The 18,040-nt window shown below is 33.9% G+C and overlaps 1 protein-coding gene across 4 annotated transcripts in view; it reads right to left on the reverse strand.

Annotated features, from left to right (window-relative positions):
• The window catches only part of IMPG2 (interphotoreceptor matrix proteoglycan 2), a 75,008-nt gene that overhangs the window by 16,793 nt on the left and 40,175 nt on the right, over positions 1 to 18,040 (reverse strand). The window contains exons 16-19 of one of the 4 annotated variants that reach the window (XM_087966478.1): positions 17,277 to 17,465; positions 16,334 to 16,532; positions 15,994 to 16,082; positions 10,855 to 11,185 (exon numbers count right to left, since the gene is read on the reverse strand). In XM_087966478.1, coding sequence (XP_087822604.1) covers positions 15,999 to 16,082; positions 16,334 to 16,532; positions 17,277 to 17,465 — 472 coding nt within the window. In that variant the 3' untranslated portion in view covers positions 10,855 to 11,185; positions 15,994 to 15,998. Of the gene's footprint in view, positions 1 to 10,854; positions 11,186 to 13,256; positions 16,083 to 16,333; positions 16,533 to 17,276; positions 17,466 to 18,040 lie in introns of those variants that run through there. The other 3 variants (XM_087966479.1, XM_087966477.1, XM_087966480.1) reach the window with 3 other exon arrangements.

Genomic DNA, 18,040 nt, shown 5'->3' on the forward strand with positions numbered 1-18,040 from the left:
GCCACTGCCAAGACTGCCATTGTGCAGGGCAGCCAAAACTACAGGAAAAGATGGGGGAGATAGGCTGGGGCGAGATCAACAGTTACTTTATCAAGTCATGAGACTGGTAGGGACCAAGATGTGAATGGCTTGGATCAGGGTGGGTCCTCATCATCAGTTCAAAATTTTTTACTACCGGTTCGGTGGACATGGCTTGGTGGATGTGGCGTGATTTGGTGGGCATGGCAAGGGAAGTTTACTGCAAATTCCCATTCCCTCCCCGCCCCACTAACCTGCTTTCCAGCTCTGTTCTCCTGTGCAGGGCAACAAAAGAAGACCCATCTGATCAGCAGACAATAGATGGGGGCGAGGCCAGTCAGAGGTGGTATTTTCTGGTTCTCCAACTACTCAAAATTTCTGCTACCGGTTCTCCAGAACTGGTCAGAACCTGCTGAATACTACCTCTGGTCCTCATCTAATGACCAGTGGGATTGATGGAAAGGATTGTTGTTGCTGAGTGATGCAGCCATATGATCTCATGCTTTACAATTATTCCAGTGTCAATTACTGTTGTAACTCAAGGACAATTTGTATCAAATTACATCCGCATTGCATTATATTAGAAAACTGTTTTTATTTGTACCCACATCACTACTCTCAGTTGGGCGTACTTTACTTCACATTTGTTTTAAAAATAATAGATTATTCCATATTTTATTCCTTTTCATATCAGCAAACACTTTAATGAAAGAGATGATGAAATTAAAATTTATATATCAGTGATGAGTTAGTCAAAACAAAGTCAGCATTTCTAATCTGACATTAGACTTTTGTCTACTAGCCCCATATTATCTGATAGGGGACAGAAAAACAGATGGGGAAAACCAAGTACAGATATGGGCATATATACACCAACCTGCATACAGAAACTAGGATGTGATTATTCACCTCTGACCCCTTGCCCTTTTAACACAACCCAACCTTAATGGTAATTAATCAGATTTACAGCTTGCATTATTCAGTTTCAAGGCCACTGTCAAATTATGTGCCTATGTGTAGTTCTTCTGAAAAACAAATATCAATAAACTATCCAATTAGAGTATCCTTCAAATCAGTTGGAGAATAAAGTAAATACAGATAATGACAGCATTAACAATGCTAAACTGAAACAAGGATCAAAGTTCTATAGACCTCTAGAACACTATTTTTCTTTAATGGAAAATATCTGTTGAGATTGGGAAAATATATTGAATAATTGTTCTCCAGAACAACAAACATGCAATTAATGAAAATCTCTCCTAGCAGTTTGAACTGTTTAAACTTGACATACATAATGCTGTTATAGCTGTCTAACCATTCTAAACTGGATGAAAAAGTGCCTTCAGTTTACAACTCTTACCTCCAGTCTTGTGTTTTTACTTAATCGATAAACAGCTGTAGACTCTGTATTGGCATAAGTGGATCTGAGCCAGTAATTTGAAGAAAAAGAGGTCTGTACGCTAATATTAATCCCTGGAATTTGCAGCATCTAATAGTACCTATTCTTTATAATTAGTTAATCCCTATATAATATCTTATAATATTTCATATTAATCCATATTAATCTTATAATTTGTTGAAACTACCATCAAGAAAATGTGTATGCAAGTATATGTAATGTATATATGAATCTGTGTGTGTGTATGTGTATTTGCTGACAATTGAAATTCTGGAAATCTAGTGTCAGAAGTAATATGTTAACAGGTTTTGATCTTTTCTACATGCCTGCTCATTTTACTTTAGATTAATATGTTGCATTACATTTTCCTGTTGATTTTATCTTTTTTCTTATCCTGTTTTTATCTGTCTTATTGCTTTATATTTTATTTTTATTCACTATTATTATTTACTCAATTATGTCCTATATTTCAGTTCGGATAGACTGGAATGATGCATTCTTATTATAAATATACTAAACTTTTAGAGACAGTTTGGTTTGGCATCTTTAAGAAAGAAGCAACCTGAGAGGACGGAGCTAGCGTTGCGACGATACAGCATGCGATCTTGGAGGTCTGAGATCGCTGACGATATCTTTGCTCCTGGACGGTCCTATCGGATCTAAACTGTCCCGGAGAGATGGTGAAAGTGAAGAGCACATCCTGTCGATCCCAGGGATACCACAAAGTCCCTGGTAGATCCGGGAGAAGCTCTTCTTGCCAGCGGCAAAGAGGCAGTCATTAAAGCTGCTGAAGTTGGGACAGCTCCGAAACGGAAGAGAACAGAAAGAGAGAGTATGCCGGTTTGGTGAGAACTTTTTTTTTATTCTAAGATCTGAAAGGACACCCTAAGGAAAAGAAAGAATCTGTAAAAGTTTTGACAGAAGTGATTAAGTGGCGATTTTAAACAGGAATGTCAAAGTAATGTTTTGTTTTGTTTTTCACATTGCTGGATTTTCTATATATGATCTTGTATTTTGAAACTGGACTGTTTTTTTCATTTATATCTATTTTTTTCTTCTCCTTTTTGATTTTGTGATATTTTAGGCTAGAGGCTCCCTTTAGTTATTTCATTTTTTAAAATATCTTTTTCTTTTTTTTATTAATTCTTATTATATCCTGCTTGGAAAAGGAGGGGGAAAGTGAGAGCAAAGAAACTTTGTAACACTGCCAACTAGAGGCTTGAAAATATTCTATTTCCCTGTGATGAGACAAAGCTGAGAAAGAAAGAACTGAGACTCTTTTTCAAGGACATTGCTATTTGATAAGATAGAGGGAAGAGCATGGGAGAGTATTATTGCAGGTGCTCTTCTGGTTTTTATCAACAGCTGGAGTCTGGTGTTGAAACTTAGGGGGGAAAAAGGTGATAAGCCTTTGGAGAAGACAGCTACAATAAGAGCCTTGGATAATTAAACAAAGTGCAGTGTGTCCTTTTTACTTTTTCTAAGTTGTGCTATCCCTCCTCACCAGCTTTATTGTATTTCTTTTTATCTTTTTTTTTTTTTTGTAATAACTATATGGGTTTTTGGCTTTGTTGGAGCTTGTCTTTGTTTTTCTTTGTTTTTCTTTGGAAGTCCAATCTCTATGTTTGCTTTTTATTTTAAAGGGAAAGCCTTAAAAGCCTTTTTTTTCTTCCTTTCCTGGTATTTTTGTTTTTTCATCTACCTTTCTGGTTTATTCTTATGTACTTTTTTCTATTTGAGACCTTTCAATTGGATTAAGGTGTTGAAGAACCTGAAGAATTTTTCCTTTTCCCTTTTTTTCTTTTTTTTCTTAAGCCTTTTTTTTCATCTAACTATTGATTGGATTAAGGTATACAAGAACCTGAAGAAATTTTGTCCTCCCTTCTTTTTTCTTTTTTATTATTATTATTATTGGGCTTCTTTTTTCTACTATTTTTATTTTGAACTATAATTGGTTACTTCACAATTGGATTAAGGTTTAGAAGAACCTGAAGATTTTGAATTGCTTAAAATGAGTAGGAAATTTACAGCTCCTGGTTCTTCAACTTCTACTTCTTCCTCTCCACCATCTGGAGGACAACGTTCAATACAGACAATGTTACAGCAAGAAAAAGAACAAGAAAAAGTGACTCTGCAGATTATTATGCAAGGAATTCAAAATATTCAAGCAAGATCAGAGAATATTGAAAAGAGAATAGAGAATATCAAACAAAGAACAGAGAACATTGAACAAAGAACAGGGAAAACTGATGAAAAAGTGGAGAACATCCAACAAATGATGTTGAAGTATGATGAGAGATTCCAAAAAATTGAAGAAGAAGATAAACAAAGAGACAAGAAGATTGGAGATATTGATAATAGATTAATGGTTGTTGAACAAGATAAAAGTGGTATGTTGAGATGGGAGATGGATAGATAAGAATTCTATCTAAGATTCCAAAATGTAGAGGAAGAAAAAGGACAAAACTTAGCTGAGATAATGATAGAAATACTGGCTGAAGCTTTGGAAATAACTCAAGAGAAGATGATGGATGGAATAGATGAGGTTTATCGAGTTTTCACAAGATATGCGATGAGAAATAGCTTACCAAGAGAAGTTCACATTAGATTTACAAAGAAAGCCATTAAAACGCAAATATTGCAAGTGGCAAAAGAGAAAACATTGAAATACAAAGACAAGGAGATTGTGGTCTTGAAACAAATACCCAGAAGAGTGAGAGAGATGAGAAGAGAATACCGATTCCTGACTAAAATGCTACATAAAAAAGAGGTGAATTATAGATGGCTGATTCCAGAAGGTTTAATGTTCACATGGCAAGAACAGAGACATAGAATTGACTCAATTGAGAAAGCGGAATTATTTTATACAGAATTTTTTGGAGGGAAAAAGGAAGAGGCAAAAAAAGAGATCTCACTAATTGAATTCCAAGAGGACTGCCAAATGGTGACTGAAAAAGAAGAAGGTGCACTAGGTGGAAAGGTGGAAGCCAAAGAGCAATGTGAACTAAGATCTACGAGAGCTGCTAAACCTAACTATAAAATATAACCATGGAAGAGAAAAAATTGATTACAATTAATATAAATGGACTTAACTCAGCCGTTACAAGAAGGAAAAGCTTTCATAAATTAGAGAAATTAAAATTTGATATAATTTGTCTACAAGAAGTACATATTAAAAAACAATATGAACAATTGTTGGTACAGCCAAAATTAGGGAAAATATTTACTTCCTTGACACAATGTAAGAAAAGAGGAGTGGTTTTATATATTAAAGAGACCACCCCAGCAAAATTGATCTATACCAATGATGATGGAAGAATACTAATGGTGGAAATAATGGACAATAATATGAAAACACTCCTGATTGCAATTTATGCTCCGAATGACAAACAAAAAGAATTCTACAAAAAATTACATATGAAAATAATCGAACTGGACTATGCTAATATAGTTATGATGGGAGATTTTAATGGAATTGTAGACAATAAATTGGACTATACAGCACAGAAAACAATAAAGCAAAACAGAAAGACTCTCCCTAAATCTTTTTTTAAAATGGTAGATGAAATAAACTTAAAAGATACATGGAGAGAAAGAAATGCTAAAACTAAACAATACACCTTCTATTCAAATAGACACTTATCATGGTCCAGAATAAATATGATATGGATGTCAACAGAATTAATAACTAACATTCAAGAAATAAATATTGAAACAAGTACTTGGGCAGATCACAATCCAATGACAATTAAATGGAAAGGACAAAAAAGATCTAGATGGACATTAAATAATACTATATTAAAGGAAAAAGACTTCACACAGTGGATGGAGAAAGAATTGGCTTTTTTCTTTAGAGAAAACAAAAAAGAAGATACATCAATTCAGAATGTATGGGATACAATGAAGGCATATGTTAGAGGCTTGATAATAGACTATACAAGGAAAAGGAATACTATGAAAAGACTAGCCTCTAAGGCCCTAGAGTATGAGCATAAAAGACTTGAAAAAGAGCTACAGAAAATGCCACAGAAAAAGGACATCAAGTTAAAAATGGATATAATTAAACACAAAATGGGTCAAATAGAAAAAGAAGAATTAGCACAAAAAATTAGAGGTGCTAAACAGAACTACTTTGAAGACACAAACAAACCAGGTAGATGGTTAACATACAAATTGAGAAAGGAGAAAGAATCAAGGAAAATATTGCAATTGATAGATGACCAAGGCCATGTTTTCCATGGTAGCAAAGAGAAGAAGGAAATCATTTGAGACTTCTATGGGAAATTATACATGCAAGAGAATATTGATGAGGAAAGAGTTAAACAGTACTTACAGAATGCTAATTTACCTCAGATACCTAAAGAGACTGAAAAAATGTTAGAAAGCAATATAACGATGATGGAGTTAACTGAAGCACTCAAGAAGCAAAATAATGGAAAGGCACCAGGCCCAGATGGACTTCTGGCAGAATTTTATAAAACATTACAAGAATCATTGAATCTTCCATTGCTAGAAGCTATGAATGAAGAAGATACCTAAATCATGGTCAGAAGCCTATATTACACTTATTCCAAAAGAGGAGGCCGACCCATTACAAATTAAGAACTATAGACCCATTTCTCTACTAAATGCAGATTATAAAATATTTGCTTCAATATTGGCAGAAAGACTTAACAAAATATTTAAATAATTTTATCCATCCTGATCAAAATGGATTTCTGCCAAAGAGACAAATTAAAGACAATATGAGAGTAATCTTGGACACGTTGGAATACTACGAGGCACATCCTGAAAAACAAATGGCTCTGATATTTCTAGATGCACAGAAGGCATTTGATAATGTGAATTGGTGATTCATGTTATTACTGTTGGAACAGATGGGTTTTGCTTGAAAATTTATTCAAGCAATAGAAGCTATATACTATAAGCAAATGGCAAAGGTAATGATAGAGGGAGAACTGACGGACTCTAACAATATAAGAAAAGGAACAAGACAAGGGTGCCCACTATTACCTTTGTTGTTTGTGTTAACTTTGGAAGTGCTAAACAGAAATATTAGAGATGAAAAGAATATAAAAGGAATGAAAATAAAAAAGGAAGAATTTAAGCTGCAAGCATTTGCAGATGATCTGCTTTTCATCTTAGAAGACCCTTTAGAAACAGCATCAAAATTTATAGAAAAGATAGAGACATATGGAAAGGTGGCTGGTTTGAAAATAAATAAAGATAAGACAAAGATCTTGACAAAGAATATGCTATTAAGACAAAAGAAAGAACTGGCAGACCTATTGAAAATTCAGGTCACAAATAAGATTAAGTACTTGGGGATATATTTGACAGCAAGATGTAGTACATTAAAAGAGAATAATTATATCAAACTTAAACAGCAGATAGTGCTAGATTTGGTGAAATGGGAAAATTTACAACTGTCACTAATAGGGAGAATTTCAACAATCAAGATGAATATATTACCCAGAATCTTATATTTGTTTCAAACAATTCCAATTAGGCTTGGAAAAGACTACTTTGAAGATTTAAATAAAATTGTGTTGAAATATATATGGCAAGGTAAGAAAGCAAGAATAAAGTTAAAACTTTTGCAAGATGCTAGAATTAGAGGAGGATTTGGTTCAGCAAAGGATTTGGGAGTTGTACTACCAAGCTACAAATCTGATGTGGGTTAGGGAATGGATAACACTAAGAAATATTAGATTGTTGACATTAGAGGGACATGATTTGTTGTTGGGGTGGCATGCTTTTTTATGGTATAAAGGAACTAAAACACAGGGGTATTTTAGAAGACATATACGGGAGTCTCTGTGGTTAAACTGGGAGAAGATTAAAAGACAATGTTATCTGAAAATTCCAGTCTGGTTATTGACCATTGAAGCATTTTCTTATCCTATAATATACAAAAAGGAACAAACAGTTAGATATGGTGAAATATTGAATGAAAAGGGTGAACTTAAATCTATGCAAAAACAAGAGGAACAAGGTATAAAGATGAATTGGTTTTCATATGCGCAAATACATTCAAGGTATGATAAAGATTCTAAAACAGAAGGTTTCTATGATAAACTGACTGACTTAGATAAGATTTTGACAGGTACTGATGAAAAGATGATTAAAAAATTGTATGGATATTTATTAGAAATTAAACTAGAAGAAGAACAAGTTAAAGAAACTATGATTGCTTGGCGGAAGAATTTTGGATATGAGATCGATTTAGAGAAATGGCAAAAATTGTGGTCTCAAAATTATAAAATGACAATGTCAACAGCATATAAAGAAAATTTGTATAAGATGTTTTACAGGTGGCATTTCCCCCGACATGAATAGCAAGAATGTTCAAGAATAAATCTGAAAAATGTTGGAAATGTCATCAGACACCTGGCTCATATTACCATATGTGGTGGACTTGTGAGGATGCTAAAAAATACTGGACTAAAATCCACATGTGGTTGGAAAAAATGACAAAAAAACATATAGACTTGAAACCAGAGATATTTTTATTGGGAATTTTACCTGAAATATATAGTAAAGACTTGAAATACTTGATTGTAAATGTATTAACAAGGGCTAGGATTGTATTTGCTAAAAACTGGAAAAATGAGAAAATACCATCACAGGAGGAAATCATTAAGAAAATATTGGAATGTGCTGAAATGAGTAGATTGACATTTGAAATTAGAATACAAGAGGATAAACAATTTTATAAAATTTGGGATCTTTTCTATCAATGGTTAGACAATAAAATACAGTAATGAAATACGTAGACTTTTAGAAAATAATAAATATATAAAGATGTACTTTTTTCTTATTATATCTACAAAATTATTTTAGGATAGATTTGGGATGATAATATGAACTGTTATAAAATAAACTAAGTAAATTATGACTATCCTGTAAAACATGAATGAATAAAAGTATAGTCAAATGATTGATTAATAATGATACTAAGGTATTTAATTTTTGATTGACAATATGATATCATATGCAATGTAATTGTAATTGAAGACTATGAAATGGAAGCACAAAACAATTTGTAAACCAACTGGCACACTGTATGTACACCTATGGAAGATAGCTTGATGTTTTTATGTTTTGTTTGTTTATGTTTGTTTTTAAAAACCAATAAAATTTATTTTAAAAAAGAAAGAAAGAAGCAACCTCATTCTCAGCCTCCCTTATATTAAACCTCAGTCAGCCTCAAAATTAAAAATATATATTTGAAGGACAAGAATGAAATAACTTGTTTCAGTCTGAAAGAACAAAATTCAATGAAATGATATGTTTCATAAAATGCAAAACTGCATATTTGTCATGCCTATCCTGAAAACCAAAATCAGTGTGAGTTAACATTAGTAAATTATATCTGCTTTTAACAAATAGAATTGTATTATCCAATAGTTTATAGTGGTCACTGTCAAGACTGATGTTTTATTCAGTGATGGGATTCAATTTTGTTTATTACCAGTTCTGTGAGCATGGCTTGGTGGGTGTGGCAGGGGAAGGATACTGTAAAATCTCCAGTCAGAGGTGGTATTTGCTGGTTCTCTGAACTACTCAAAATTTCCGCTACTGGTTCTCAACTGGTCAGAACCTGCTGAATACCACCTCTGGTTTTATTGTTTTACCTCAGTGATAGGATTGGCTTCACTGTTATAGCTTAAAAGACTAAACTAATATTCTGATATTATCAAGAATCATCCCTTATAATGAATGATATATGTACGTTATTCCAGAACATGACAAAACTCATTGAGTTTTTTAATCACTGAATATATATTTATAGTTAAGATTGCCAAAATTGTTATTCAGATTTTGTGTTTTGCTTAACATAAATGGTGTAACCCCAGCCAAGGAGCTAAATGAATATAATTAGTGCTTATAATCATGCTACTGTGTAGCGGTGAACATTGCAAATGTACCTTGTTGTTTCCATTGGATCCTCGAAGAGTCAATCAGTAGAGTTCTTTGGAGACATGAAGGTCTTAAAATCATCTGTTCCACAAAAAACAATTTCAGACTTTTCAAAGACCTGGTATGACAGATTTGCAATGCCTTTTGAGGATAAAATTGAATGTTTGTGCTGTTATAAGGCTGCTGTCGATTTGTTATTGATTGATAAAACCAGTGCATCATCTAATATGAGATCACTCAGATTATGAGAATTGATGATATGTGCTCTTGGGCATATCCGATCTACAACAGGTTTTCTTGATTTCTGTCCATCTTGGCAAATTTGAGATAATCCTGGGGGATTAATTGGGTGTGTTTGGGAAGTGATGAATCCATCTACCGTATGTGTAATGGATTTGGGCTGCCTGCCTTTTGCCAACTATTATCCAGTCACAAATATCCCTTTGGGGGACAATATGCTTGGCAGAGTGGTGCCTCTACAGCTATATATGTTCTTAAAAGATAACAATTATTTCAACACTGTTAGCTTCGGTCAGGCCTGTTTCTGGGACAGAATCAAGCTGCATGATCATTCTGATGGATTATCTTGCTCAGCTGTAAAGACACAAAGAAAAGCTGATTTTACTAAGCTTGCATGGATCTTTCAGTACTCTTTCAGTTGGGAGCACCATGTTACTCTATTCCTTGTTAATATTAATATTCTATATTAATTCTATTCTTTTTTGCAGGGATAGTTTAAGTTGGGTGAGTGTACCTCTGGCAGTGCTACAAAGCAATTTCTATCCTTGATATTATTTAAACTTGATATGAATTTGCTAAAGATGGACATTAGGAGTTTTGAAACTAGATGCCATCATTGATCACGCTTAGTTATGTCTCTAACATCAGTATCTAAATGTGGTGTTGGAACGGATGAAGGTTAATTAATTGTAATTTAATCCTGACAAGATGGAAATGTTGTGAGTAATAATTCTCTGAGATGGGTATTGAGGAGTATACTCATTTTAAATGAAATGAACTTGTCTCAGGAAAAAAACAAAAATCAGGCATGTTCTGAGTTGGCTGCTCCTAGACATATCACTTTTATTGGAGGTCCAAGTGATCTCTCTGGCTAGAAATGTACAAATTTGAGGGATGAGGAAAGGAAAGAATCACAAAAGTAATTTCAGATAATTTGAACTTGGATAGTATCCATCTACTGAATCAAATAAATAAAATATTTGAATTTTAATTATGACATAAAATTGTTATAAAAAGAACAAGAAAAAAGTATATTTATTAAAGCTATATCAAAAGTACTGACAGCTTAATTGTTGTCATTTACTCTTTTTTAAAGAAAAATTTAAGTGTAAGAATATTTTATTTCTATCTAAGGTCATTTTTTCTATTACACATGTAGAAAACTGGTGCACACCCAACTGACAAAAAAAAACATAACTTCTCAGATATTTAGTTCTATTTCTATAAATACCTTGGAAACCAATAATAACACTATCTAGTGGAAAATGAGGAAAGTGATCAATATTCTTTATTATATTACAGTATATTCATATAAATGCAAAATGAAGTAACACTGTACTTGTGGAACGTAATCCCAGAATAAACACTATGGGCTATGGGACTGTAAATTTGGGACAGTTACATCAAATAATAATAGCCATTTCTAATTTTTCCATTCAAAAGAATTCAGGACAATGGAATCAATCCAGGCACATTAAGATCCATACACATCACTGAAAATACCAAAAGAAAGTTTACAACCACACCTATGCCATCACTGTAGCAACAGTGTTCAGTTTTATCTCCTATGTCCATTGTACTGGATCCAGCTTTTAAAGCAATTTCCTGAAAAAAATAAAGCATTAATTGTTTAAATCCTTGGCAACACTGTGCCATAATCAAAAGAAGGAAAAGGAGAAAATTTGATATAAAGGAAACTTTATTAAAACTGAATCCAAATATATGTTGAAGGATATAGTGTATCTTTGTCAGAAGACAGAAATATATATAAAAAGCATAGTTTCAATACATTAAACATACAGGATTATAGGGATGAATAGAACACAGATACAATACAAATTAAATAATTTAAATAAGTGAGAATTATGTACAAAGAAAATATAGAGTGAGAAATGGGAATGGGATAGCTACACAAGACAGCATTAAATGAATGATAAACAAATGGATATTGTCAAGCAAAGTGAGATTCTATGTTGCAAACAAATTCATGATGACAGACTAAGTGCTACTTGATTCTTGCACTAAAAGAAAAAAAATATGTAAACTGCCCCCCCCCCAAATAAAGCCTAAATTTAAAAATGTAAAAAGTGAAAATAATAATAATATGGAATGAGAATATATGTTCCAAGTCTCACAAACAAGAAACTGAACAAAATACTGAGAATAAGAAGGCATCATGAACTGGCAAGAAGTAGTGTTGTTAAAATGGGAACACAAAACTAATTTCACTCAAATTTAAAAAATCATATAAAAACCATACATTCTGCATAGTTCACTAAAACACAGATTATTTAAAATTCAAAAACACAATACTATTGGAATTGGACAAAACTAAACATAAAAAAGTGAAGAATACAAAAGCAAATGTAATAACTACATTAGGTTGTTGGAATAACTACAAAACTTCACCGAAAAGAAATCCACAATTATATTGAAAATTTGACAACAACATAAACTGGATACTGTCAAGTAATGAATATAAAGCCCCACGTTAGTCTAATAATGTCAATAAAATCACAATGGAAGTAGAAAAGCATAGAACTGGATTACAAGAAAAGTGTCACCACCACTTTGACATTGTGTTTAGCAACTCATTCCTATGCTGCTTGTCTTTTAAATACTGTAATGTTTCAGTTGTTTTTCTATTGAAAGAAAATTCATGTTTATGTTCTATAACCAACTAAAGGATATCTTCTTTTGTTACCATATATTTCAGTACAATGATTCACAACAGGTTTTCTTTATCTTGATACTCTATACCAAAATGTAGTTTTATGCCAGACTATACAACATTGAATATAACTTGGATATTCTTCTGGAAATTGTTTCAATGTTGTATAGTTTTGGCGTAAAACCACATTCTGGGATAGAGTATCAAGTTAAATGAAGCCTGTTGTGAATCATTGTACTGAAATTTGGTAACAAAAGAAAATACTCTTTGGTTAGTTATGCAACATTAATCTCTTAACTCTTATTCCAAGAAATTCTTATAAATAAAGCTGAAAATATTTTCTGCAATGCATATTTAAAATACCAAACATATTACAATGAACCATACAGTTGTATTTTGTTCAAGATAAATGCATCTTCCATGTCACTTCAATTTGACGTATTGGATGAATCAATAGCCATCATAAAGGTTTTCATTAATCATTTGATAACTCCATTCTGAATGGGCAATTAAGAATGGCCTTATTTTTAAAGGATATTGCATTTTAATATTCATCATATTTCATAAGAGAAATATTTAACTGAATTTGTATTTAACATGAGAACTAACTTGGAATGAATTAAATTATAGCCAAAACTTGTACACTAGTTCTAGACCAATATATTAAATTAATCTGAATTGTTTTAATAAATTTCTATCAAGGATACTAAATAGTTGGCTATTGGCACTTGAAACAACCCACTGGAATGATTTGTATACAATTTCCAGTGCTCACAATACTAGTTGTCATATTTTGATTATTGACTGAAAGTTATTTATTTGTTACCTAGATAGAGGACTAATTCATAGGATTTATTTCTGACAGCTTTCAAATTCCTATTTTAAGGGGGAAACTGCTAGTTGTAAATAAGCAAACTGAACAGTCTGTTTGATATCTTATTCTATCTAGCCTTGAATACAGGAGTGGTGGTTAAAGCTGGATATTTATTATATTATTTATTTTGGGGTGATTGTTGTTATAGGTAAATGGGGTTGGAGATAAAGATGGGTTGGCCTGAGGCAGAGATCCCAGGGGAGGGTCACACTGCAGTTATAAGGACTGGAGGACATGAGGACTGGAGACATTATTTGTACACTGATGAGCAGGAGTGGCTATGATAGGAAACATGAGGATGGCCGCCCTCAAGGATGCCAGGAATATTCTTGGAGAGAAATCCCAATATCCTGCTCTCACTATTTACTGTTAGGACCAGTTTAATGGATCTTTGGCTGCTGCTTCTGAATGCAAAGTTGGTATGTAGTAAATCTGGCCATTATCTAACAATGGATGAGTGTTGGCCTGCTATGCATGTGCCTTGGGGGATCCTGAGGAAGGTTCACTGTTTGGAATATACCTACCTGGGTTTTGGGTTTTGAATCATCAAGTTCCTCAGGAATGTAGGCGCAACATACATTTTTTATGCCAACCATCATGGAACAAGTGGATGTAATCACAAAGAGGTAGTCCCTCAAATAATCCAGCCTCATGCTATAAAGGGCTTTAAAGGTTAAAAATAGCACCTTGAATTGGACAAAGAAGCAAACTGGCAATCACTGCAACTTGCAAAACAGAGGTATAACATGTGCTATTCTGTGGCACATCCTGTATCATCTGAAGCTTTTAAATATTCTTCAAGGGCAGAGGACATTACAGTAGTCCATGAATCATCATGAGCAGAGCTTCCTAATTCAGGAATGGGCACAATTGGTGCATAATACAAATCTGGGCAAAGGGCCTTCTAGTCATGATGGTAACCTGTTCTCTGATATGCACTTTGGGTCTATTTGGAGCAGTGCAACTCCATCCAGTATCAAAGATGGCAGAGTCCAAAATTGGCAGGGCCAAAAACCCAGAGCAATTCAGTCCTTCCAGGATTGAAGCTTTTTGTTCCCCATCCAGATTCTCACCATCTTGAGGCATCAATAAAACATCAATGGCATCACTTAATTTACCAGGGGCATATATAACACCAATGATTCCTCACCTTATATTGAGCACACCAAAATGCTTCATGTATTAAAGAGAGAAAACCATACCCTCAGCTCCCCACAGAGTAGGGATCAAAGGCAGGATCTTTCCTTCACCCCACCCAACTGGTATTGACCCCAGAGAAAGAAAGACAACCAGCACAATACAATGCTACCTATTCCAATTCCCAGAGCCTATTCAGAAAAGATATCAGGATTGATGGTATCAAAGGCTGCTGAGAAATCAAGCAGAGCTAGGATGGATGGACAACCATCACCCCATGCCTGCTAGAAATCATCTAAAAGTGCAGTCAAGACCAAATTCTGACAAAAAGGGGTCTAAATAATCCACTTGAACTAAGGTTAGATGTTATTTAGTGATGGGAAATCCCCAGGCTGCCCATTTCTCAAAAATGTTAATTTTTAAATTTAAAATATTGGTAGCTGCTAGAATATATTTGTATCACACAACTCGAGATTTAAAATCTTCCTGCTAGCAGCTTTTTTGTCAATCCAACATACAGGATCTGGTTTTTTGGCCCTCTTTCCTTTCTCTGTTTTCTTTTGGTTTTTTCTCCTTGTTGCTAAAAGTCCATTTATAACTCATAATTACAATACAATAGACATAAGTATCCCCTGCATCATCTATATACATTTGAATTGTCTTTCAGAAATTCAAATAATTTGACTTCTCTGGGCATTGTTTGTATAATGTCCTTGATCATTATCTTTTGGTAGAACTACTACACTAGAGAAGACATAGATATCTATAAATCCCAAACCTCCTGTTTCTTCTCAAGAAAACCTGAACCTATATCTCATTATTTCATAGCCTTATGATTATGATATCATAACACAGATATCAACAACCATTTTTATACCATGCTTTCTGTCGGCTTTTAATAGGATGCACTAGGTCACATTCTAAAAAATGTAAAGCATTCTAAACTGTAAAGGGTTTAATTTAAGCAAAAACAGAATAATAATTGAATGAAAATAATTAGATGCAGGTAATATGGTCACATATGAAGTACTGAATATTTTTTTTTTACTTTTAACAATTACAATTCAATAAAGCACTGAATTCTATATAATCAAAGCACTGAAAAGCTGAACTATCTCTAGAATCATAAATTAGTGCTGGACTAGAGAAGAAGCGACTGCATCATATTTAGATACAAGACACTTGGCTTTCGTTTATTTAAAGATGATAGTTTGTCTTTATTAAATTGTTATTATTAATTTTATATAACTTGCTAATTTTCTGCCCTTCCCTAAATGCTTTGGACAATTCAGTTCTATAAGTAACACAGAAACTAAATGAAACAAGACCAGAAGCATAATATAAATTTAAACCATCAAAAGGCCACAGTGAAATTCAACATCAGTACATGCAGTAGACCAGAGTGTCAAACTGGCGGCCCACGGGCCAGATGTGTCACATACAGGCCATATCCACCAAAGCTCCGCGAATGGGAAAAATCATAGTGAAACATCACATGACGACAACGTGACTCCGCAAGTTTGACACCCGTGCAGTAGACCAACAGAGAGTATGTACAACATAATAGGATGTCTTAGTTGTTAATAAAGTAGCCAACCAACTTCAAGCAGAATGATACCCATTTCACTATGTAAAGAAATAAAATTATATTTTACATGCTTTCTTCTGAATCAATCATGCTGCATAATAAGCAGGTTCAAATAAAGAAAATTGTGTGTGGGGGGGAAATACCTAAGTCACATTTGATGTCGTTTTACAAAGTCTGCAAACTGATGATCCTTGGCATAAAGTTCTATAATCCTTATTCGGTCCTGAATCTCCTGAAAAAGTAGGGGGGAAAATTATATCAACTATAAATAAAGCCCTATGGTTCAGAGTAGAAGTGTTCTGTACCTATTTCAATATAAAATCACAAAATAGAAAATGCTATATGATGTCCTTTTAAAATTGTTTCATCAAATTTGAACCCCACATTTTGACCAGAAAATGTGTATTCAACCAGGATTATTAAATCCTTGGGATGCACGAAGTGAAAAATGAAACAAATATAAGTTGATAAGTAGTTACATACCTCCTTACTTAATTCTCTGTTATCATAAATATGTTTGATCTCTTCGCTGCTATATTCAGTGGATGTCTCATTGCTTGTGGAGCTGTATGAAGTTAGCTGTGGACATCTCCGATAATAGTGGCTATATCCAGTGGTATCACTTTCATACATTGGGTTGTATTTCACTGCATATTCAATGGATGAAAGACTATCTCCTTGCCTATAAGAAAACAAATGGAACAAGTGTCAAATGACACTGTTTGTACAGTATAATATTTCCCCAAACAGTTGACAATAGTTATTCTTAGGCAATCAGAAAAAAATGAGTGAGGAGAACAGAAATGATGCTTCTGTTCTTCACCCCAATTTCCATATGTTGACTGGAAAATCTGAAAACAAAGTATAGCTGAATTTGAATGAGCTACATTCCATTTTCCATCTCATAAATAAATTTCCCATGGAAGTCTGTTTTAATTCATTTGATAAACTTGTTGCATCAATACTGAAAGACTTGAGGGTCAGGGACATGGGACAGTGCAGAGTTCTTCTGTGTTTTTTAAACACCACCTGAAATGAGTTATCTATCATTCTGAGCAATAAATAATCAGTATCTGTGCTGGAGAGGGTTCTACAAATTAGAACTTCATAACAAAGCAAAAAAGAATAAAACAGTGCCCCCAGTATTGTTCAGGATTTTCAGCATATCCAGTAGTAGAGACATAAAGCTGCCCAACTGGAATACATGTTTTCTCCTTCATTTATGAACCCACTATTTATAAACAAACTTATTTTTAAGCTTTTGATACTATATAATTTTGTCCAGAGGAACAGTAAGATCCGATCTTAAAAAGGCACTGGTTCACAAATTTATGCAACATTTATGCTCAGTGTACTGTGTGTTTGCCTGTCTTCTCTTCAGCACCAGTGAGTAAATAACACAAAATAACTTTCAGTTGATACTTACACAAAGGAGTCTTCAATCTCACTTTTTGTATTCTGGTCTCGAAGGGTTCTGGCCAGGAAGAAAGTTACAGTACAGGCTATGAGAAGAAAGACAGCTACTGATGCTATTGCAATTCCCACAACAAGTGGCTCTGAGACATACTCTTCACAGCGCTCTCCTCTATACCACCAGTTTTCACCTACACGGCATCTATCATTTGTTCATGCCAACAGGATAAAGAAAAAGAAAAACAGTGATGAGTTAGTTGTTCTACCATCACCATAAATGACAGAATGTCAAATGCTAGTCTGAGATAATGCAGGATAACAACAGTGTTGTATTGGTAGATCGGTCCCAAGTAGAGACGCGAGGCGAGTAACTTTTAAAAGCTCTTTTATTGTAAGGTAGATCAGCTTTCTTGGCTTGGAGCAGTGGCGGCTTATATCGGTCTTGCACAGGGTGCCGCAGTCAATGACAGCCGTTCAAATCTCCCGCGATCGGCTCGGCCAATCGCGGTTGCTTTGTAACGGCCAATCAGTGCTGCACACTCGACCAATCCGAGTGCTGTGCGTCCTAGCCAATCAGAACACAGGTTTACAAGAATGCAAATACAGAACAAACAGAGCAATTGTTCATATGTTATACAATTATACAATCATAACTAAAGTATTGAGAGCCAGTTTGGGCTAGTGGTTGAGGCACCAGATTAGAAATCAGAAAACTGTGAGTTATAGTCCTGCCTCAGGCATGAAAACTGGCTGGGTCACTTTGGTTTAGTCTTTCTC

Source organism: Notechis scutatus, chromosome 5 (genome assembly GCF_049901735.1).
Source record: "Notechis scutatus isolate UNSWTSFEM ecotype Mainland chromosome 5, rNotScu1.2, whole genome shotgun sequence".
Taxonomy (NCBI): domain Eukaryota; kingdom Metazoa; phylum Chordata; class Lepidosauria; order Squamata; family Elapidae; genus Notechis; species Notechis scutatus.